The following is a 24,282-nucleotide window of genomic DNA, read 5'->3' on the forward strand; positions in this document are numbered from 1 at the left end:
TCTAGTTGCAATCAATGTCAAGTCTAAGGTATGATATCTTCCTCCCAACTCTGTACTCTTCCCTGCAATATGGCACTTGTCAGCTCAGGGGACCTGCCCCAGGTCTCCCAGGTTACGGTGGCAGAGCCAGGTTTCGGGTATAGGTCCAGTGAACTTGCAAGAGGACAGAAGGCATATAAGGTAAATTAAGGTCAGTGTGGCCTCCCTCAGTCTTGCCAAGATTAAGGGTACTGTACTCCATACCAGAGCTTTCAGAAGTACTTGTCATAATTCCTCTGATTGCTTTCTACAGAAAGGTTCTATGATCAAGTTGTGGACACATAACAGATCCCACATTGAGAGTTTCACAGGCATACTGAAATCAAGTGACCTCTCCATCACTTTTGATACCACATTTATCACACTGACTTGACTGCAGAAGCCTGGTTTCTTGTCATTCTTGCTCTTAAAGAAATATAAGAGATATCATCATGGGATTCATGTTTCAAGGAACATGCTTTGGGGAGAACTGATCCGCATCAATGTTTCTAGCAATCCCAGGTGTTAAAGCTGTTCTCCTCTCTTTTTCCTGACCTCAAATGCTATAGAAAGGTGCTCATATGTCATATGGAAGACTTCAGCAAGCCCAGGATGGGAAGATGCCTTAGGGAGAACTGGAGAGGAATAGATGGGAAATGGTCCAGAAATGAAGATGAAATAAGGGAAATTGATTCTTCTCTTTGCCAGGGAATATACCAGACATTTCATAAACATTATCTCAACTGATCAAGTAACTGTTTGTACTACATCAAAGAGTAGAGAAGGGAGGACAGCTCGCAGCAGCCTCTATTCACTGGATCAATACCTAGAGACTTGATAAGAAGCCATATTTTTAGAAAGTGACTCCGAGCTCTTCCTGTCTTTGGAGAGCAGGAAAAAGCCTCTGAGTATTTGTAGAGGCTGAAAGGGGAAGTTGATGCTGGTCTCGAATGGGGTCTCTGGCCTGGTGCCAGGAGCTGCCTGCATTTCTTGTGCCTAGTCTGGCCACCCATTAATTTACACCTGAGTTCCTGTGAGCCTCCAGGAAGGGTTTGGCGTCAGGGATCGACTGCAGGAAAAGGCCCAGGACAAACTGCCATTTTAGGTCATGAGCCACTTTTCTTGCTTCCTTCAGATTACTCTCTTAAGGACGTCCATGACTGTGCTAAACATGATTTTAAAATTGGTGCTGCCATAAAAGCAGTCTACGTGAAGCTGGGTGTGTCGGAGGCGACGTGCAATAACATTCTCAATGAGATCAAAGGTGAGTGGCCAGGGCATGTGACTTCTCTGCTTATCATCCTTCCTTCTCCAGGAGCCCAGACCCATCAGTCTTTAAGCTAAAGACTGAATATTCCAAGACATTTCAATTAAAATACTAATTCATTCACTAAAAACCTACCTAGCTCCTACTATGTATTGGTATGCAGAAATGAATAAAATGGTCTTCCTGTCTTCATGATATTCACATGAGTAGGCAAACAATTAAAAAATCGAGGACTGGGCAGTGATAAGCACCAAACTCAATCTGGCTTCCGGGAACAGGTATCATTTGAATGGCAACTTGAGGAGTAAGGTATCAAGGTTGCTTTTAGGTAGGACAAAAAAAAAAAAAATCTAACAATGAAAATTTGCTCTAGGGGCTGGCAGTGGGCCTGGCTAGAGGTAGGATGCTCTAGGCTGAAGAGGTAGGAGCCAGGTAGAGGCAGTGGGGGTACAGTTGAGGCAGCTCGTCCTTACCTGAAGCAATGGGCAAGATGGAAACTAGAAAAGCAGGCAAAGCCACAAGTCACGTAGCAGAGTCCGCATGACGGGTGAGACTAGGAGTGAGTGCTAGAGCCAGTCTGGGAGCGGAGATCTCGGAGGCCACACAGGGGAGCTGGGAATCAACACCCAAAGTAGAGGAGAGGAAGGCTGATCAGCAGGGCTCTAATCGCGACCTCTTCTGCACCCTGAGCTACTCTCCTTCATCCCCTCTACAGACTAAGCTTGTCCTTATTTCTGTGATCATATGTGAATGAAGAGTTCCACAGCCAAAGCAAAACAAAAGTAACCAGCCGCAAAATGAACTGCTGGTCGAGAAGAGTTTCTTGTGACTGATATGCAGTGGACACTGTTGTTTGTTTATTTTGGTGGGGCTGGATTGGAGCATGCATCCTACATAGGGAGGCAGGGAGAAGACATACATGCTCTTCAAAGAAAACGTGTCAAGTCACCCCCAATCCAAGTTACTGACTAGAGCATTACCCAGTACCCTGGGACCCTTATCAGTTACAGCTCCTCCCTCCCTTGGGAGATAACACCATCCTGAAGTCTCTGTTAATCACATCCTTCCTTTCATGATAGTTTTACCCCCTACATGTATTGCTAACCTCTGTGACTTGGAGCTGGGCTTCCCTGGTAACTCAGCGGTAAAGAGTTCGCTTGCCAATGCAGGAGATGCGAGTTCAATCCCTGGGTTGGGAGGATTCCGTAGCGAAGGAAATGGCAACCCACTCCTGGATTCTTGCCTAGGAAATCCCATGGGCAGAAGAGCCTGGAAGGCTATGATCCATGGAGTTACAAAAAAGTTAGACAGGACTTAGCAACTAAATAAAAACAGTGACTTAGAGTTGCTTGTTTTTGAACTTTATTTGGATGAAATGTAATCTTTCAGTTCTGGTTTTTTAATTTTGTTTTTCTTTGATATCATGTTTTTGTGTAAAACTATAGTTACTTCATTTTCACTGCTGCATAGTATTTTATTGTATAAATATATCAGTTTGTTCATTCTGTTGTTAAATTTGGATTCTTTCCTGTGCCAAGCCGTTATATTCAGAGCTGCTGTGAACATTCTTACACACTCTTCTGATGCACAAGGGATACTCTAGGGAATGTATCCAGGAGTGAAACTGTTGGGTTGTAGAGTATGTACTTATTCTACGCTAGGTAATACTGAGATTTTTCTGAAATGGCTGTATCAGTTTACAGTCTGACCAGTAGTATACAAGACTCCTTTTTTATGATGCTCAACTGCTGCAAGCTCAGAGCAGAATAGTCACTTTATACCAGTTTCTTTGGCTTCGGGCACAAGAAAAATTAGACTAGGAATGACTTACTGATATGATTGAGGGCTTCCTGGGAAACTGCTTGAGAAGTCAAAATAATAACAGTAGACATTGAAAGAAAAAAAACAGTAGACATTATTTAGTGAGTATCTATTACATTCATGCTGACACCTTATAGATTTTCCCACTTTTGTCATATGAGACAAAGAAGTGGTATAGCTCAGAGATTGGCATGGTACAGTGAGTAAATTCTTTCCCTCTAGTGCCTAAGGTTTCGTATCTGCAAAGGAAGGATTGTATACTTCCTATTTCATACTGAAGATTAAGTGAGTTAGTACATGTACAGCGTTAGGTTAGTGGATGACACATAAATGATGAATAATCTTTGCCTATTTACCTGTCTATGATCTGTCCCTATGAATGTATGTATGTATCTGTCCATCAGCTATTTTCCATTGACTCACTTAGCAACTGTTACTTACAGATGCTAAAACTAAATGTCCCTTTCTCGTCCTGTCTCCAGCTTGTGTCATACATGATCGAGTGCACTGCCCTTTGCCCTTGCACTGTGACTGCCTTGCTGGCAGGGATGCATATTGTCCCACTTACATCTCCAGGGCGACCTCCCTGAACGTTACAGTCACCAGGTTGTCAGGTGGGTTGCAGCAAATTTCAAGGTGTGAAAATGGATCCCCTGACATGCCAGGGCTCCGTATCCATTCCAGACAGAAACAAGACAGACAGCATGGTGGAAGACTTGGTGGTCCTTGTACGAGGAGGAGCAAGTGAGTATGTCACTGCCCTGGCATACAGAGAGCTGCCAACAGCGGACCTGATGCAGGAATGGGGAGATGCGGTGCAGTACAATCCGGACATCATCAAAGTTAAGGTACACGCACCCACCCCACCCATCCTTTCCTCTACTCAGAAAACAGCTGCTAAAGGGTTTCCCTGAGCCAGGGTATAGAATACAGAGTGCAGTAAGACACAAGCCCTAAACTTGAGATTTATAGTAGAAAATGTGTCCAGACTGAACTGATTGTAATACACTGCGCAACACCAGCTAGAGACCCCTCACTCCCTCTCACTTGGGCTCCCAAGTTGCTCAAGTAAGTTAATCATCGGCTTCTAGTTCCAGGCTTCTTAAATCAATATCGTTTGCAGTTTACTGGGGAATCCCTCATTTAGTTCTTTGTTCATTTAAATATTCATTCCTACAACCAACAAGTCATTGCTAAGTTCCTGTGATGGGATGGGAACTAAGGCACTGGAGGAAAACAGGAGGATGCAAGGATGAAAAATGCAGTCTGTGCTGAACAGTAAGATCCATGAATGCATTATTGTTTTACAGGACAACATAATACATAATGGTAATCCCTAACACGTTTTGGGCACCTACCATGTTCGTGATACTCTGCCAAGGACTTTGGGAATGTTATTTCATCTAATTCTCATGAGCTTGCAAATTTAGTATGCTTATCTCCATTTTATGGCTGATAAAAAAATCAAGGTCACAGAGGTTTCATCCGTCTGTGACTAAGTCCAGACCTGAAAAGTTGACCTCTTCCCTCCCCTCCAAATTTTCCTGTGGGTTTGGTAAATAGAAAATAATGATCCCAACCAACTGTCACCCAAACAATGGCAGTTTTACAACTTTAAACCAAAAAGACGTTTGCTAGAGCAGTGCTGTCATACACAGCAGGGCTGGCCCTTGCCTGTGGGTACTTCAGCACGGTGTCCATGTCACATCTTACACTGCCCTCTTCTTGCTATTGTCTGTACAATTATTGATGATCCAGCATCCACCCTCCGGAGATCTACTCTTGCAGCCAAGGAGTGGAGTTAAGGGGCTGGAGCTCTGATGAGAGGCTGTGCAGTTCCCGAACTTGGCAGTTTTCCAGTGTCTTTATTTATATGTCAGTTGCAGGGTTGCTGCAGAACGAGAAGGCTGCCATTCAAAGCCTTTCCCCTGCCACTTATTCAGTAGTTACACTTAGGGTTTAGTTGCTGGCAAGCATCGAGAAAGGTAAAGTGAGCCATAGCTTGCAGGCGGCTCTAGAGAAATCTGGGATGGGCTGATGACATGGTGACATTGGCTGGTATCACAAACAAGCATGGGAGAGAAAAGAGTTCATGGAAAAATAGACCCCTGGTCTTTACTTTTTACTGTTATCTTATCTGAATTTTGTTTTAAACTTAGAATTAATGGGTTGCTCTGGTTACCTATCCATTTAGGTTGGAAGTGCCATCATGGGCATTGGGAATGTCAAGTATCCAGCAGCACGGGATATGATAATGGGATGTGTGTTTTGTGTGTCTGTGAGAAAGAGAGAGAGCACATGTTAGCATGCTAAGCATCTCAGACCTGCCACGATCCTCAGAGATGTGGTATTTACTGATGGCACAGAGGCTTTACCCAGCATGTATGTGATGCCCTGAGAAGTATCCTATGTACTATGAGTATGGTGCTGTGAAGGGTTGTGGGGACTGAAAGGGGAGAGATTAGAAAATCAGTGATATTTCCAGTAGTGGCAGAGGTGAATTTGTTGAAGGCTTTTATGCATTTCTCCTATATATCCCTAACTTGACTTGGAACCATCTATTGTAGTCATAGATTCTTTCTGGAAAGAGAAAACTGTGTATGACTTCATATTATCTCAAAATAATTCTCTGCAGAATCAGCTTACCAGGTAGTTTGAGCAGCAAGTGCTTTCCAAGAGAGCAGAAACCACTCGATAAGGAATTCCTAGACACAGAGTATTGGCCAAGGCTCATGTACATAGACCAGTCTTAAAGATCAATATCTGAAAACACAGTTCCTATAGGAGTTGGGTAGGCAGGAAAGAAGACCAGAGAAGAACCCATTCACATTGTTTACTGGTGAACATTAGATATAGAGACATGGCGCTTTGTTCAAAGAAGAGGTAGAGAAATAACTGGACATATATAAAGAGAACTTTGAACACAAAAGATTGAAATTATATCCAAGATAAAATAAACATACATCTAAACATAGAAGTAAATTTTACAATGTATTTGCTTTGTGATTATAAGAAAATAAAGAATTTATGAACTAAAAAATAGAAGCCGAGATGTTTAGACACTAATCAGATGGAAAGGGTAATGGCTGAATGTAGGAAGCCCAAAGCACAATAGTAGAATCAAAACCTACACTGGAAACTATAAAGAACAAAATTGACACTGCAGAAAATTGAGTCAGTGATGTGGAAGGTGCTGTAAAAATGTTCCTATAATGCAGAAGCAAAAGACAAAGAGATTAAAACAATGATATAAAAGAAATATGATGGGCACAGAGTACAGAAGTGGAAATCTAAAACCCAGAGCATTCTTCCTGAGAAAGATACAGAATTAAATGTGAAGATGCATTAATCAAGCACATAATAAGGGAAACTTCCCTGAGCTAATAATGCAAAATGAACAGCTCACTGAAAAGCAGGCTAAAGTACTGAAGATAAAACAATACTGAAATACACCGTGGTGAAATTTTTTACTTTGAGGAACAAACAGATCCTACAAAAATAGAAGTCATACTGATCTTAGAATTATTTGCAGTGCTAAATGCCTAAAGATTGTGGAGTGACAAGCATGAAGAAAAAAGCTTGTGTCCCAGTGAAATGGTCTTTAAAGGATGAAAAAATTCCCCAAGACATTCCGAGGAGCCTGGCAATAGAGGATGTCCAAATAATTCTGAACTTCAGACAAATAAGGATTATTGTTTTTTAGGATAAGCATCTTTCAAATATTTCATGTGACATATTTGGTGGCTCCACTGGTAAAGAATCTGCCTGCAGTGTAGGAGACCTGGGTTTGATCCCTGGGTTTGATCCCTGGGTCAGAAGATCCCCTGGAGAAAGAAATGGCAACCCACTCCAGTGTTCTTGCTTGTCCATGGGAAATCCCATGGACAGAGGAGCCTGGAGGGCTACAGTCCATGGCAAAGAGTCAGACATGACTAAGTGACTAACACTTTTTCACTTCATACTGAAATTTCATCTGTTACTTATCTGAAATTCAATTTTAACTCAGAATACTACATTTGATTGTCAACCTTAGTTACAAAGCCTGTCATGCACGTACATATCCATTGTGGTTGGGGTAGCTAGGTTATGGTCTGGGGTTCAGGCTGATGGAGAGTCCATGGTACAGAACATGGCATGACCAAGTGTAGAAGGGAAAATACAGTGGTGAGTGGTTCAACGAGGCATCAGGAGAGCCTCGGTTACGCCACCATGAAACAGCCCCAGATTTCAACGACTTAGCCCAGCAAAAGTTTATTGCTCAGTCACATATCATGTCCAAAGTGTACTGGTAAAGGGGCTTTTCTGAATATCACTGTGGGATCTGGGCAGTGGAGGTTTTCTCTTGTCATTTGCTCCCAATATCATCACAGCAATGGTAAGGGAATGGGAAAATTCACCACACTCTGCTGCCAAAGCTTCAACCTGGAAGGGGTGCTCCCTCTGCTTACCTCTCACAGCTCAGAAAAAGTCACGCTGCAAACCTGTCCTTAAGGATGGTTCAGGGAAAAGCAATCCTGCCAAGTGCCCAGAAGGAAAAGAAGCTGATACATTTGGTAAACAGTGATAATGACCGTTACACTTTACTGGAGCAATTTAGACCAAGATTCTCTAAAAGCAAGTTACTCTGATCAACAGAAGGTTAAAAAATGTAAATGCCATGGTAGCATGAATCAGGAAGATATTTCGGACTTAGACCAATCTCACTGGAAATAATAAATTCTGAATTTCAAACAAGGAAACCCACAAATATTATTAAGTGGAAGATAAAGTGAAGTTGCTCAGTCATGTCCGACTCTTTGCGACCCCGTGAACTGTAGCCCACCAGGCTCCTCTGTCCTTGGGATTCTCCAGGCAAGAATAATGGAGTGGGTTGCCATTTCCTTCTACAGGGGAACTTCCCGACCCAGGGATCAAACCCACATCTCCTGCATTGCAGGCAGACACTTTAACCTCTGAGCCACCATAACACAACAACAAAATAATTTGCCACACGTGAAATCTTTCATGTGTAAGGAATGACACTGTTTATAAGAAAAATATCTCAAGAAATAGGAAACTCTCAGAAAAACTCAGATGATAAATAAAATTTTAACTTCTCAGCAATAAAAATAAAAATTAAAGTAACAATACAAAGTATCTTTTGCCTATCAGATTAATGATGATTAAAAATCTTTAATACTCAAACTTATTGGGAACAATAAAATGGAAACTTTTATATTATGAAATAGGACTATAAAATGGTACAACTTTTTAGGAAAAGAATTTAACTGTATATATCCAAGACATTAAAAATGTTTACAGTGTTTGATCCAATAACCCTAAGTGCAAAAATTGACTATAGCAATCATTTTAAAAATTGGTAAAGATGTATCTATAAAGACCCACCTCATTTTATGCTGCTGCAGTCTCACTTTATCTGAGGTTTTGCTTTCTGAGGTTCAGTTACTCATGGTCAACCATGGTCTGAAAATATTAAATGGAAACCTCTAGAAAGAAACAATTTTTAGGTTTTTAATTGCAAGCCATTCTGACTAGTGCGATGAAATCGTACATTGTCCCACTGCGTCCCCACCTGGGATCCCCAGCCATCAGCACCATCTGCTCCTGACATCCGACCCCTGACATGACCACCGTTCAGGAATCCAGCACCCCCTGAAGCAGATGAACTTTCTGATGACACGTCAACAGTAGCCTGACGCTATGTCATAATGCCTCCGTCATTCACTCACTTCATCTGACCAGTTAGCACTTTATGATCTCATGTCATCATCAGTAGAAGAAGGGTAAGTACAGTACAGTCAGATATTTTGAGAGACAGAGAGAGCACATTCACATGACTTTTATTACAGTGTACTGTTTAATTGTTCTATTTTTTAGTTCCCATGGTTAATCTTCTCTTATCATGCTTAATTCATAAATTAAATTAATCAAGTTAAACAAAATTAAATAATCCTATACCCATAAATAGTATATGGGTATAAGAAAGAACATAGTATATGTTGAGTTTGGTACTCTTTATCATCAAGGGTCTTGGAATGTATCCTGACTGATAAGGGAGGACAACCATATTTGTAGTAGCAAAAGGAAAAATAAAAGTGGAAGCAATCTAAAGATTCAATAACATAGTTGAATACATTGTAGTTCACCAGGACAACAGGATACCCTGTAGTCATGAAAATCATTTTATCAGGGATTATTGAAGAGCATAGGAAAATGTTCATAATATGATATTAAGTGAAAAAAGTGGAATGTAAACGTGCTTTTCTTATGCCATCAATTTGGTATAAGTATCTGTCCATCTACCCTTTCAAAAATATATTCAGAAAGGGCACAAATCACAGTGATAACAATTCATATCTTCTGCTGCTTGCTGAGTGTTACTCTGATAAATTTCTTTTCCTGTGCCTCAGCTTTGCCATCTATACAATGGGGATACAGAAGTCTATGTAAACTGGGAATACAGAAGTGTACCTGACTCCTAAGATTGTTGTAAAGACTAAGTTAGATCACATATGTTTTTAGTTCAGCAGCTAGTGAATCCTAGCTATGGCAATAATCAAGAATGCCAATCACCAGGGTCCATCACAGAGAACTGCATGAAGTTTCATAGACCGTGCCTGCCTGGCGTGCTGCAGTTAAGGGGGTCACAAAGAATTGGATGTAACTTAGCAACTGAACAGCCACCACCGTCTCTGTGCAGCAATGTAATCAACAGTTTTCACATGTGCAGGTGTGCTAAGGAACCAGTGATCAATGTGAGTAGTTAGGATTGGGTGTCTAGGGGAGAGATGTAGAAGAAAGAGGGAGGAAGGGGGGAAAAAAGAAGAGGACAGAAGAGAAAAAGACAGGAAAAAGGAACCAGCAAACCAAAAAAAAAAAAAAAGGAAAGTGAGCCACATTAAATTAAAAAGGAAACTGTGGAGGGAATCTTAGGACTTGCTGCCAAGTTCCAAGGCAAACTGTCCTGGAGAACCCTGGGATAGAGGTTGGAAAAGAGAATAATCACCATTTTTATCACCAGTTTTCATGAACTCGTAGGAGAAGCACAGATTTGGGATTAGAATCCTGGCAGCGCAATTCAATTTCTTCAACTTAACCTCACCTGAAATGGTGCTGGTAATTTCTCCCGTGCGAGGATGGAGGATCATAGCACAGCCCCTGGCACACAGTGCCACTGACTTGATCTCCTGGAGCAGATCTCAGAACTAGTAGGAAAATGCCTGGTAGGTTAAAAGCAGGTTAAAGGCAGCCTTTCGAGGTGCTCTGGCAGTGAGAGCAGGCTGTTGGAGGAGCTCATTGTGGGTGTACAGCAACCCCTTATGTACCCCTGCCTACCCACCATGTGTGGCTAGAAGCTGGACCATTCTGCAAATAGCCTCTGGATCAATTCATTGACCACAAAACAGTGAGACAATGGGACCACCAAGGGGCCTTGCTTTGCCCACTGGAGTGAAGGTCAGCATCAGATGCATTAAGAAATGGAAGCAATTTTCTTCCCACTGGAGGCTTCTATTAGGCATGATTGCCTGTGTTTAGACGGACCCTAAACTCTCCAGGGCTGGATTAGGGCAGGATCACAAACAAAATCTGGTGAGGAACCTGACCCTGGAGCTGAAGCTCTGAGCCGAGAGGCTCTGAACATGTTTAACTGCCTCTTTGGACTTTGCCTCTGTCTTTTCCAAGGCCACAAACACCCCCACATCCATCTATGGCCTCCTTCTCTCAGACACAGCCATGCCCACTGAGAGCATCTTTCTCTCTGCTTGCCACACCCTGGCCTCCATGCCAGCAGCTGTTACCCTAATGAGGCCTCCCATTCCCTTTTCATCCTTCTACCCACTCTTATTAGCCACTCTCACTAAGCTTGGGGCTGAACCCTCGAGATACAGCTGAGCAGTATATAGGTCTGATCTTCAGGAGCTTACAGTCTACTTAGAGATGAAGGAAAAGAGACTTCAGCCCAAAACATTGACCACGAGGGAAAAAGGAGATAGAATTTGCATTGGATGAGTAGTGTAGACAGTATGCTGAGCGTTTCATAGTAGGAAGGTGTTCTGGAAGCTTCAAAGCTCAGGGGAAGTTTCCCTAATGGTGGCTCTTGCATGACATGAAGAATTTTCACAGGTCTGGAGTGGAGGGTATTGCTGGAACAGGGCTCCCATAATACTTCTAAAGAGCGGCATGCAAATCATCTCCCCTCTCCCACCAAAGAGAGATTAACCAGCTGCTCCTCTCTACCTTGATTACTGTCCTGCAATTGGAGAAGGAAGTGGCAACCCACTGCAATATTCTTGCCTGGAAAATCCCATGAACGGAGGAGCCTGGAAGGCTACAGTCCATGGGGTTGCAAAGAGTCGGACATGATTGAGTGACTTCATTTTCTTCTCTACCCATTACAAGTTACCACTGTTACCTGTAACCACTGTTCTGTTCCGTTCAGTTCATTTCAGTTCAGTCACTCAGTTGTGTCTGACTCTGCGACCCCATGAATTGCAGCACGCCAGGCCTCCCTGTCCATCACCAACTCCTGGAGTTCACTCAGACTCATGTCCCTCGAGTCAGTGATGCCATCCAGCCATCTCATCCTCTGTCATCCCCTTCTCCTCCTGTCTCCAGTCCCGCCCAGCATCAGAGTCTTTTCCAATGAGTCAATTTTCACATGAGGTGGCCAAAGTACTGGAGTTTCAGCTTTAGCATCATTCCTTCCAAAGAACACCCAGGGCTGATCTCCTTCAGAATGGACTGGTTGGATCTCCTTGCAGTCCAAGGGACTCTCAAGAGTCTTCTCCAACACCACAGTTCAAAAGCATCAATTCTTTAGCACTCAGCTTTCTTCACAATCCAACTCTCACATCCATACATGACCAGTGGAAAAACCATAGCCTTGACTAGACGGACCTTTGTTGGCAAAGTATTGTCTCTGCTTTTCAACATGCTATCTAGGTTGGTCATAACTTTCCTTCCAAGGAGTGTCTTTTAATTTCATGGCTGCAATCACCATCTGCAGTGAATTTGGAGCCCAAAAAAATAAAGTTTGACACTGTTTCCACTGTTTCCCCATCTATTTCCCATGAAGTGATGGGACCGGATGCCATGATCTTCGTTTTCTGAATGTTGAGCTTTAAGTCAACTTTTTCAGTCTCTTCTTTCACTTTCATCAAGAGGCTTTTTAGTTCCTCTTCACTTTCTGCCCTAACGGTGGTGTCATCTGCATATCTGAGGTTATTGATATTTCTCCCAGCAAGCTTGATTCCAGCTTGTGCTTCTTCCAGCCCAGCATTTCTCATGATGTACTCTGCATAGAAGTTAAATAAGCAGGGTAACAATATATAGCCTTGACGTACTCCTTTTCCTATTTGGAACCAGTCTGTTGTTCCACGTCCAGTTCTAACTGTTGCTTCCTAACCTGCATACAGGTTTCTCAAGAGGCAGGTCAGGTGGTCTGGTGTTCCCATCTTTTTCAGAATTTTCCACAGTTTATTGTGATCCACACAGTCAAAGGCTTTGGCATAGTTAATGAAGCAGAAATAGATGTTTTTCTGGACCTCTCTTGCTTTTTCGATGATCCAGCCGATGTTGGCAATTTGATCCCTGGTTCCTCTGCCTTTTCTAAAACTAGCTTGAACATCTGGAAGTTCACGGTTCCCGTATTGCTGAAGCCTGGCTTGGAGAATTTTGAGTATTACTTTACTAGCATGTGAGATGAGTGCAATTGTGCAGTAGTCTGAGCATTCTTTGGCATTGCCTTTCTTTGGGATTGGAATGAAAACTGACATTTTCCAGTCCTGTGGCCACTGCTGAGTTTTCCAAATTTGCTGGCATGTTGAGTGCAGCACTTTCACAACATCATGTTTCAGGATTTGAAACAGCTCAACTGGAATTCCATCACCTCCACTAGCTTTGTTCGTAGTGATGCTTTCTAAGGCCCACTTGACTTCACATTACAGGATGTCTGGCTCCAGGTGAGTGATCACATCGTGATTATTTTGGTCGTGAAGATCTTTTTTGTACAGTTCTGTGTATTCTTGCCACCTCTTCTTCATATCTTCTGCTTCTGTTAGGTCCATACCACTTCTGTCCTTTATTGAGTATCCATTAATACGACTGTCTGTATCTCTAGATTCTGAGTTCTGGGGGAGTGAAGTGGGGATTTTATCTTATTCCTTACTATGCTTCATGCCTGGCCCTTGGAAGGTATTCAGCAAGTGTTCATTGACCTGAACTTGAATGGTCTTGTTTGTGGCTACTGGGTGGGATGGGAAAGAGAAAGGATGGGGTGTCCATCTGCATGCTGTTCCATCCATCCAGTTCCATATGAATCCACTGTGATCTGCCTGCACCAAACCTGCCCACTCCTATGGAGCCTTACTTTGGGCTTTGTTACTATCTGACCAGTGTATTCTGCTGAAACCAGTACCTTTGCTCCTTTCCCAGGTAATGCCTCTGTATGAACTGGTGACAGCCACGGACTTCGCCTACTCCAGCACAGTGAAGCAGAACATGATGAAGGCTCTGGAGGAGTTTCAGAAGGAAGTCAGCTCCTGCCAGTGTGCTCCCTGCCAGGGGAACGGAGTCCCCGTCCTGAAAGGTGCTGTTTCCAGTGTCGTTTGTGGAAGCTACCATCTGGATGGGCTGGTTCTGGGGCCAGATCACGTTGTCAGATCCACACACCCTCCAGAGGTGTGTTTCTAGGTCAAGGTTTGATGTGTATCTCCAGGGGAATTTCTAGGTCATTCCCCAGTCTTCTGTCCCAAGCTCCAGGGATTGTCATAAAGCTCCCTTCTTTGTCTCAGAGGAAAAAAATATGAGCCCCTGGCCATTTGGAGCCTGTTAAAGCTGAGCTTCTCCAGCCTGGTTGGGCATTAGAACCACTGGGGATCTTTAGAACAACTGATGGTAGGGCCCCAAATGTGACCATCGCATGAAACTCTAGGGAAGAGACCCTCATCAGGACGGCTAAACCGTCTCCTCTTCCGGTAGTTCTAATTTGTGGCTAGTGTGTGACTCACCATTGCTAAGCCCCCACCTTCCTGGAGCACAGTGAGGTGGGGTTAGACCAAGGAGGTGCCTGTACTCAGGTGGCACTAATGGCAAGGTGCACGATGCTCCTGTCAAGGTGCATGTGAGAATCACCCAGGGAGCTTTTCACAGACAAAGAGCCCTGGGACTCAGCCCAAAACAGTGAAAGCAAATCACTGGAACTGGCCTTTTAAAAAGCCTACCAGATAATTCAGTGTACAGTGAGAGTTGGGCAACTGTTCCACAGCTGAATTCACTGGCAGACAGAATCCATGATTTTGCCGAGCTTTGAGACTAACAGGAGAGCTAGACTTGACCCAAGGTTACGTTGAAATGTACCAGTGTTAGGACCTGGAAGTCAGAAGGCAGGCAGCTAGAAGAGGCTGCTTGGACTGTCAGGATACCTAGGTTCTAGCCACAAGGGAAAACATTTAACTGAAGGCAAGATGAGCTGAGATGCTATGGCCTTTAACAGGGAGTGGGGAGGGACTCTGGGACTCTGTCCTGGTCAGACAAAAGGCCCTCCCTGGGCAGAGCAGGGGAAACCCCTCCTGCATAGCCTGACTAATACATGGTGAGACAATTGGAGGATGGGGAGGTGGCAGCATGGATGGGCCGCAAGAACTTCATTGCTAACTTGAGGGTCACATCCGGGGTCACCACAGTGGGCAGAGCAAACATGGGCAGGACTGGGGCCTGGGGTCGTCTGCTCTTGTTTTGATGGGCTAAGGGAGGGTCTGGTCCAGCATAATGCTGAAACAGGGTGCCAAGAGCACCTGGGTACGGCAGATCCCAGCCTAGGGAGCCAACCGGCAGAACTCATGTGGATAGAGTGAGCTCAACAGAGGGGATATGAGAGGAGATCTGTTCTTGGGGAGAAAGATCCCACCTCCACCTGCTCAGCTGAGATGGATGGATGTGTGTCTAGCTTCTCAGAGGGGGTGGAGATGAGCAAGGCAGGCATAGGTGACAGCCTAAGGATGGAGAGTTCTCCTTCAGAAACAGGACCTATAAGTGAGGATCAGTTGAGCAGGAAGTGTAGGATCCATTCACCTGCTCCAAATTTTGATCTAGGGTTGCTGAAATCCCCCTTGCCTTGTGTGTAATTTGGACCTAGAGACTGGAACTCCCTGGAGGGTCTACTTTGGAGGTGAGGGAGAAAAGGAAGCCAGAGGCTGAAAGGGCCTGGCCTGTAAAGGACAGTCCTGTAAAAAGAGTTCATGTGGTTGATGTGAGAGAAGCTCCAGGGTGACATGTGACAGATTAACATAAAGAATAATTTCTAAAATGTCAGAACCGGCCAAAGGGAACATAAAAGTGAAAAGTGAAAGAAAGTGAAAGTCGCTCAGTCGTGTCCCACTCTTTGTGACCCCATGGATTATACATACAGTCCATAGAATTCTCCAAGCCAGAATACTGGAGTGGGTAGCCTTTACTTTCTCCAGGAGATCTTCCCAACCCAGGGATTGAACCCAGGTCTCCCGCATTGCAGGCGGATTCTTTGCCAGCTGAGCCACAAGGGAAGCCCAAGGTAGCATGAGACGTCCAAGAGTAGTGAGTTCCCCATCACTAGAGGTGTTCAAGCAGAGACTAGGAAATTACTTGATGTGCAATTGAGCACCAATGACTACTGGCCCCAGTGACCTCAGTAATGTATCTTCTGACCCCCAAATCCATAAGTCTAGGTCAAAGGTCAGCTAATGGGTAATTTTTCTCAGTAGCTCTACATCATTTTCTGTGGCAGAATAAACACCCTTTCATGAGCAAAGGACCTTCAAGAAAGGAGTGGGTATTCTTGGCACTGAACCTTCTTATTTCAACCCTTCAGTTAAACGTTTGTCCTATTTTAACCTAATGGAAAAGCTGTGAAGTGGAGGGAGGGTTAAACTCCAGGAGCTCTTTGCTTCACATGGTGTGATTCACGTTTTCTCTGCCTTGTCTTCTCAGGAACACGCTGTGACTGCATCTGTCCCGCTGGATTCCAAGGCTCAGCCTGTGAGGTCACACATCGGAAAAGTAAGGAGTCTGTGAGAATGGGTTGGGAAAGGGAAGTCTAGGGAAGTCCAGAAAATAATTTGAAAGAGTAAGAGCAAAGTCAGGGCATGGACTAGGGAACTGGACACTATGAAACTTGAGATCCATCTCTTTTTTTTAAGCTTTATTTATCTAATGTTTTGGCTGCGCTAGGTCTTCACTGATGTGAGTGCAAGCTTTCTCTAGTTGCGAGGAGCTGGGCTTATTCTTCGTTGCGGTGTGCGGGCTTCTCATTGTGATAGCTTCTTTCTTGTGGAGCATGGGCTCTAGCAAAGAGTGGGCTTCAGCAGTTGCAACATCCAGGCTAAGTAGTTGCGGCATCTGGGCTCTAGAACTCGGGCTCAGTAGTTGTGGTGCCTGGGCTTAGTTGCCTTGCTGCATGTGGGAGCTTACTGGACCGACCAAGGCTTGAACCCATGTCCCCTGCATTGGCAGGTGGATTCTTCATCACTGGACCCCCAGGGAAGCCCTTGGGATCCATCTTGACTCCTGATTTTGTATTTTCACAACTGAGAGTACTCCATGTTACAAGACTGCTCATGGCAGCTGCAAGCCATCTCTTCAGATCATTCTGGAATGTTTATCGTTTCTTTTTTTTCTTTCAAACGTAGTGAACTCCTATTCTACCCTCAAAATCCAACACAGATGCCCTTTCTTCTGTAAAAAGTATTCTAATCCAAGTAGGATTAATTTCTACTGTGGGATCCCATAGGACTTCAAATGTGTTTATTATAGCTCTTAACACATTCTATTTTGGGTTGTGTGTGTCTCCCTCCCCTGTCTGCGAGTAGGGATCGTGTCCCATTTATATCTCTGAGTCCTCAGGTTCCCACACAGTTACTGCTGTTGAATTAACAACTGAAAGACTGGATTACCATTCTTTAGCCAGTTTATTATCTAAGGATTCTTAACACCGCCTATTCCCCACCCCCACCTGTTTCTTTTCCTTTCTGTGAATTTTTGGTGATACCATTAAAAAAGGAAATAGCATATCCAATAAAAACACCAAACATGTATTAAATTCTCCACTAGGAAGATTTCCTGGAAGAGGAAATGGCAGCGCACTCTAGTATTCTTGCCTAGTCCCCAGGGTCGCTAACAGTCAGATATGACAGAGCAATTGAACACACACACACACACACACACACACACACACACACACCATTTGGTAGCAGACAACTTGGTGTGAGGGCTTTAACTCAGCATGGATTCACATTCCATCTCATCATTTAATAGCAAATTACTTGACCTCTTTGTGCCTTGATTTCCTCATTTTTAAAATGGAGATGATGATATTAACACATCATTGACCAGAGATGTATTGGCTTGACCGCAGAGTTCTTTCACATTTTTCTATAAGAACATATGGAACAATCTGAACAAACTTTTTGGTCAACCCAATATTAATGCTTCCCTGATGGCTCAGTGGTAAAGAATCTGCCTGCAGCGCAGGAGACACAAGAGACATGGGTTTGATCCCTGGGTCAGGAAGCTCCCCTGAAGGAGGAAATGGCAACCTACTCCAGTATTCTTGCCTGGATAATCCCTTAGACAGAGAAGCCTGGTGGGCTACAGTCCATCGGGTCAGACATGACTGAATGACTGAGCACGCATGCATGTACACATATGCAATATTAATGTCACATGTGTTAGTTTCTGCAAAAATCCCCTGGTCAATAATGTGTTAACTACCTCAAAGAGTTGTCTTGAGTCTCTCTTGAGACATAAAAAGCTCTTGGAAGGATGCCTAACCCATTGAAAGAGCAAAATAAATATTTGTTTTAGAGAAAAATATATAGTTAATTTTTATTTCACATATATTAAATCCTTTCATCCTCTCAACCTCATGAAGTAGTTACTGCCAATACCCCCGTTTTATAGATGAAGAATCTGAGGTTCAGTGGGTGCCTAACTAACTTGCCCACATAGTAGATATGGGGACCCAGTTTCATGTCCAGCGAGCCTGTCTCTGTTGCCTTTGCTCTTGGTGCCTGCTCTGCCCTCCTCCCCAGTGAAGGGTTCAGGGGTTTCTTCACCCCCTCTCCTGCTATATCTCGACCAGACCCCTGACAGTGATCTGTCCAGTAAGAGTATAATGACAAAAATCACAGGATTTCCACTAGTTGGAGGAGACCTTGGAAGTCTCCTTCTCCTGGTATCTCGTGTTACCAGTAGTGAGGCCCAGAGATATTAAATAATGTACCCAGAACTACACTGCAAGTTAGAGGCTCAGCCATGTGCATATCCATCATGGTGAATATAATTGAATATTTTCCAGTCTCATCAACAACCAGAAATCCTAAAGGGAAAGGCAAATGTCAGGGAGGGGTGAGCACAGTGTTATCACTTCATTGAAAGCACACAACGACTGCTGGTGGATAACAGAGCTCCCATTTGATATGCTGAGAAGACGTTAACTATCTGGCATGTATACCTTGGAAGTGTCTAAGCTAGAAACCATTTATTCCACTAATATGGACTCAGGGATTCCTATGTGCCAGTTTAGGTGCTGGAGTTCATTCGGGGTGGGGGGAGTCAGATATAATTCCTCTCACCATGGAGATTGCTCTTTAGAAAGACCAACATTTGAATCGTCTGTTCTGACTGTAAGTGCTACAAAATGCTCTGAGAGCTTAAAATATGAAATATTGATGGGGAGTTAGGAATCAGGAAAGGTTTCCCTGCAGAAATAACACTTAAACTCAGATCTGGAGGATGAATAGGATTGACCAGAGGAACAGAGGAGAAAAGAGTATTTGGGGCCAGGAGAACAGCATGTGCAAGGGCCCTGTGGTTTAAAGGAGCATAGTGAGTCAGTGGCCTGAGGGAAGGACAGTGGACTGGAGTGGGGAGACCAGAGATTCAGATTCCCAGTGCCCTAGGGGTCATACACCTCACCCCTCCTGTAGGGCACTCATGTATAATAAAGGCTAATTAGCATTCATTGACCTTCTTTCTTATAGATGTCCCCATCGATGGGAAGTGGAATTGCTGGTCAAACTGGTCTCCGTGTTCTGGAGGACATAAAACAAGACAAAGGCAGTGCACCAATCCACCTCCTGGAAATGGGGGCAACCCCTGCTTGGGCCCTGCTTCAGAAACACTTAACTGTTAAGGAAGGGAAAGCATTTGGCAGGTGATTCTCCTGTGGGCTGCACACAGCATACGTGCTGAGCCCTTAGAAATCAAGCCAGCTCAGCCCCACGCCTGCTCCCATCTGGAGCTGGCCCACGGGTGGAGGGCTGTGCCATTCAGAATGTTTAAAATAAAGATATTATTTGTCAAGTGCACATCGATTTGACCAAATAAGTTAAACAGTAATTAGAGTCTCCTGAAGGGCTTAACCATCCTGATAATCTTCACTTTGCTCATCTCAGCAATTTTATTTTACTTACATTTACTACCAGCCAGGATTGTGTTAGAAGTTGTCCATGTGAAAGTCCCACTGTCCCACCATTGACCAGCACAGAGTAGGTTCCCAATGATGGATCCTTGAATAGATATTAAACTGTTGCTATCCTGAGGACGTATTGTCTCATTCATCATGTCAGTGGACAATTCAGGTTTATTGGATGATTACTATGTGCCAGCCATGGTGCTCAGTGCATTCATTCATTCATTCCATCCTCAAGACCTTATAAGGTGGATACTTTATTAGCCCTATTAAACAGCAGGACAGAGAAGGCAATGGCGACCCACTCTAGCACTCTTGCCTGGAAAATCCCATAGACAGAAGAGCCTGGTGGGCGGTAGTCCATGGGGTCACAAAGAGTCAGAAACGACTGAGTGACTTCACTTTCACTTTTCACTTTCATGCATTGGAGAAGGAAATGGCAACCCACGCCAGTGTTCTTGCCTGGAGAATCCCAGGGACGGGGGAGCATGGTGGGCTGCCGTCTATGGGGTCGCACAGAGTCGGACACAACTGAAGCGACTTGGCAGCAGCAGCAGCAAACAGCAGGAGAGCCAGCTTAGAAGAGTTCAGTTACTTACTTTTCCAAGGTTGTACAGTTAGGGAGTTGGGGAGCTGGCCTGCAAACCTGGGCACTCAGGCTCCAGAGTTTTAAACTCTTAACAGTGATGCTCCTCGCCTCTCCATACTGGACACTGGATTAACAAAGAATATTTTATGAAACGTAGAAGAAGGTGCTGTGTGTGTGTGTGAGTGACTGACAAATCCCCACCCACTGCATCCCAAAGAGCATGGATCCAGGTTCCTCAGCTCCTTTTGATGCTGAGCATGGGAAGTAAGTGTTTGTTCTGGGGCAGATCTGAGTTGTTGTGACATGAGTGGGTACCCAGAGAAGATGCTGAACAAGAGACAAGAACAAGGGAAATTCATCACTGAATGAGAGACGGTTTGAAAAGAAGGAAAAAAAGAGAGGTTGTGGTGTTTCGAAGAGGAAACACATCAGGAGATGATCAAGCTGATGGCTGTGGGGTGATGGGCAGTGTAAGCCTCTGTGCGTCTGTACGCTGTAGTCTGCTCACTCATGCTTTTGTGAAAATCTCCTTTGGGAAGGGAAGTACTTAAAGATGAGAATAAGAGTACAGTTGATCTTTAGGTTAGTAAGCACCAAAATATTTTTATTTTTTAGACTGAGTCAAATGATCATTTAAGCTCTGTTGTTCTCTCTCATTCCATCTCATTAGAACATCCGTTAATATTTTCTTTGCTCTCAGGCACTTCCTGTTGGATTGCATAACATCAAGTGAATTTGTTGAAATCAAAGTGGTGGGGGAAAAACAAAACACTTGATTGAAGATGAATTGGTTCATCCTGTATTTTTTCAACCGATTGGTTTTCAGCCACCTGATCTGCTGTAAGTTTGCCGCTGGGCTAGGTACTTGGACCCAAGACCATAACATGTCCATGACACCAGAGCACAGGTCCCCAGCACCCACCAATCACGCCGCCTAGCTCTCTGGAATTGAGTCAGTAGAACAACGTAGAAGAAGCCAATCCTTTACTGCTCAGGGCTTGCTGCAGCAAGCACGTCCATTCTGTCTGCCTTCTGCATCCTCGTGTCCCCTGCAATTGAACTGACGGGTCCAGGCCCTTGTTTGGCTTAATATTATTGCTTTGCCGTCTGCTGTTATTTCAACAGGCTAATCCAATAATGTTTTATCTCTTTCATTATACCGAGGCTGTATAATTTTCTTGTGTTATAATCTATCTTCTTTTAAGATTCCCCAGAGACGGGGAAGAGAGGTTCTGTCTTGGGTTGATGGCAGGCTCCCATGAAGCTGATACAGGCACGTGGAAGGCAGCACTACCAAATTAAATTCTGAATCTCAATCACAGCCACCGCTTCTAATGGGAAATTTGAGTTGATTATGGAGATGACAGCGCAGGTTCACGTTTATTGCATTTAGCAGAAATTGTTTATCCTATTAAATACAGTCTTGAAGGAGAGACAATTGAATTGTAGAACACCGGTGAATACCCGGGTGACGCCCAGGCACAGCTAAACTGTGTAATAATTATATTCTTATTTGTGGGCTGAACTTCCCCTCGTGGCTCTTTTTGCAAACAAATGCATTTAGGAGGAGGCTGAAACAGAGTGTAAGAATTAAAATAAAAGCAGACTGTGTTTTGGAAAACCTTGACAACTGTAGCTCACACCGGCATCCTTGTGAAGGAGCTGCAGCATCCGTGGGGCCTGGGGCCAGGCAGTGTGTAGCCTGGCAGTGGTCCTGGACGCTTGATCACAGCCCAGGAGACCTGGGGTGGGGGGGTGGGTTTTGCATCTCAGAGTGTGAATCTCTGAAATGCTGGGGGCTTGGCCATGTGCTTGATGTCAAGACAGGGAGTTCTGTGTCTACACTTCCTCTGTGACCTTGGGGTAATAATTTAACTTCTGTGGGAATAGTAAGTAGTATAATTATTTTCACAATAGTAGTAATAATAATAGCTGCCGATTATAGAGCACTTCTCTGTTTATGAAATCTTTCAACCTGCATCATCTCGTTTCATCTTTATTTGAATTTGATGGGGTAGATATTAATACAGTCAGCAGGTGACATGTAGGGAAAGCTTCAAAGGGAAACATGATCCTTGCCACGAACGGGCTGACTATGAAAATCAACATAGATGCTGAGGCCAGGAGAAGAGCATCTGCTGGCAGAGAATCCAGAGGAAAATGGCATCTTTGTTTTAAAGGAGAGGGCTCTGGTCTGCTCCCAAGCACATATACAAAAATCCCACTGGAAAGAGTGGGGCTGGAGCAGAAAGCCCTCAGGGCGCTTGGCCAGATCTCCCTGGGGACCTTTGTAATTAGCATCTTGTTGGACATATTTTCTTTTACAGGTTGAAGATGTCCTTAATGACAGCTGTCTATTTGCCAGTGTTTCCAGGCTCTGCAGATACTGTATTATAGTTTGTTTGCTGTCTCCTATTCTTTCTGAAATATCATGTCCCTGAGGCAGAGATAGTGTCTATTTACTGCACTCGTGTCCCAAGTACCCAGTACAGGGCCTGGCACAACAGGCAACGATAAGTCATTGCTGCATGAATTGATGAGAAGGAATGTGAGTAGGGCCAAGGGCAGAACCATCCCAGGCCAGATCCACTCTTTAGTGGATCGGTGGTACGTGATGGTGGCATCATAAAACTTGGGGTACTGCAACCTTGAGATAGTGGCGACCACCCAGCACTGACAGGGAGGTGCCTTCAGCCAGCTTGGTGGACAGCTCCATGGAAGAAGAGTAAAACAAAAGAGGCAGAAAAATTGCTGATGCAGGTAAGGCTGAAAGCACAATCCTTGCTAGGGGACTTCGAGGCACATACTGGGGACCACTGGAAGTCTCCAGGGAGACTTTACAGAGGAAGAGAGCTGAAAACTGTCATCATTGGTGAGGTAAACCTGAGAAGCACATATATATATAGAGAGAGGAAGAAACCAAAACTCAAGAGGGTTAAAAAGCCTGCCCAGTGTGCAGCAGAGGTAGGAGAGGAATAAAGAAAAACTTAGGAAAAAAATCTTCCAGCATCCTCTCTTCACCTCATTTTCTCCTTTGTGGATTAGTACTGAACCTAGTATGACCACCTCAACCCTAACAGCAGCACGCAGAATAGTACGCTTGACACCTCTGAGAATCCCTGTTTATAGGATGCTGCCAGGAAATCCGATGTTTCTATTTGGTGTCTTCCTCTTTGAGTTGTCTTTCTCGACTGTTAATTCCAATACTGAGGGAGGAGGGGTTCAGAAACTCAAGAGTGAGTTTGCTGTGATTCCTTGGTGGGGGCTGGGGGTTGGGGGAGCACCACGACCTCTTGGGCAGAGCTGGAAACAGGCGAACAGGGACGGCGTGAGGCTGTGCTGAGAAGTGTGTGCCCTGGTGCCAGGCTGCTGCTTCTGTATCCTTGCCTGGCTCTGTGATTTCCTAGCTCTGTGGCCTTACGCAAGTTCCGTGCCCCTCTGTGCCTCGTTTGCTCGTCTAGATGATGGGGATAGTCACAGCAATGTCCTCTTAGGGTTCGGGAGGATGTGCATTAACCATACTCAGGAGAGTGCCTGGGACAGTCAGCACTCCATAGTATCCTTGACATCACTGCTTCTGGGGATTTTCAAAATATCAGCAAGAACTATAGTTTGTGTGTTTGGTTTTCTTTTAAAAAAAAAAGTCATTTCAGACTGCTTTAAACTGGTTTAGTACATTTCGGTACTAAACCCACTGTAACACACAAGAACAAGAAAGACATAAAATAGCTTAGCTCCTAGGAGATATCTTAATAAAGGACATGGAAGGCTTTTATATCCCAAGCTCTGGGTTATTAAGGGAAAATGTAACAGCATAATAACTAATATTTGCAGAGGGCATTACCAGTTACAAAGAACTTTCACATACCTAATCCAGCTTAATCCTCTCAATGCCTGCAAGAGAAAGGATTTATTATCTGCCTTTGACAGGTGATGAGACAGAGCCTCGGATAGTCTGGGTGATTTGCCCAAGACCACACAGCTTGAAAGTGGTGGAACTGCCTCAGTCCGTGGGTGGCTGCCGCAGGGCTCCCCAACTTGCTGCAGGTCCAGTTTCATTGTAGGGCGGGTGCCTACCCACCTGCCCACTTTCAAAGAAGAGATAGAGAGGCCCCTGGTCTGGCATTCCTCCTCTAGAGA

The 24,282-nt window shown here is 44.2% G+C and overlaps 1 protein-coding gene across 1 annotated transcript in view; it reads left to right on the top strand.

The window, feature by feature from the left end:
• C8B (complement C8 beta chain) overlaps positions 1-19,668 on the top strand; it is a 45,102-nt gene extending 25,434 nt beyond the window's left edge. The window contains exons 8-12 of the mRNA XM_068964340.1: positions 1,154-1,282; positions 3,791-3,954; positions 13,541-13,694; positions 16,073-16,141; positions 19,123-19,668. Coding sequence (XP_068820441.1) covers positions 1,154-1,282; positions 3,791-3,954; positions 13,541-13,694; positions 16,073-16,141; positions 19,123-19,274 — 668 coding nt within the window. The 3' untranslated portion in view covers positions 19,275-19,668. The remainder of the gene's footprint in view (positions 1-1,153; positions 1,283-3,790; positions 3,955-13,540; positions 13,695-16,072; positions 16,142-19,122) is intronic.
• Positions 19,669-24,282: the final 4,614 nt, after the last annotated feature.

This window comes from Capricornis sumatraensis, chromosome 2, assembly GCF_032405125.1.
Source record: "Capricornis sumatraensis isolate serow.1 chromosome 2, serow.2, whole genome shotgun sequence".
Classification (NCBI taxonomy): Eukaryota; Metazoa; Chordata; class Mammalia; order Artiodactyla; family Bovidae; genus Capricornis; species Capricornis sumatraensis.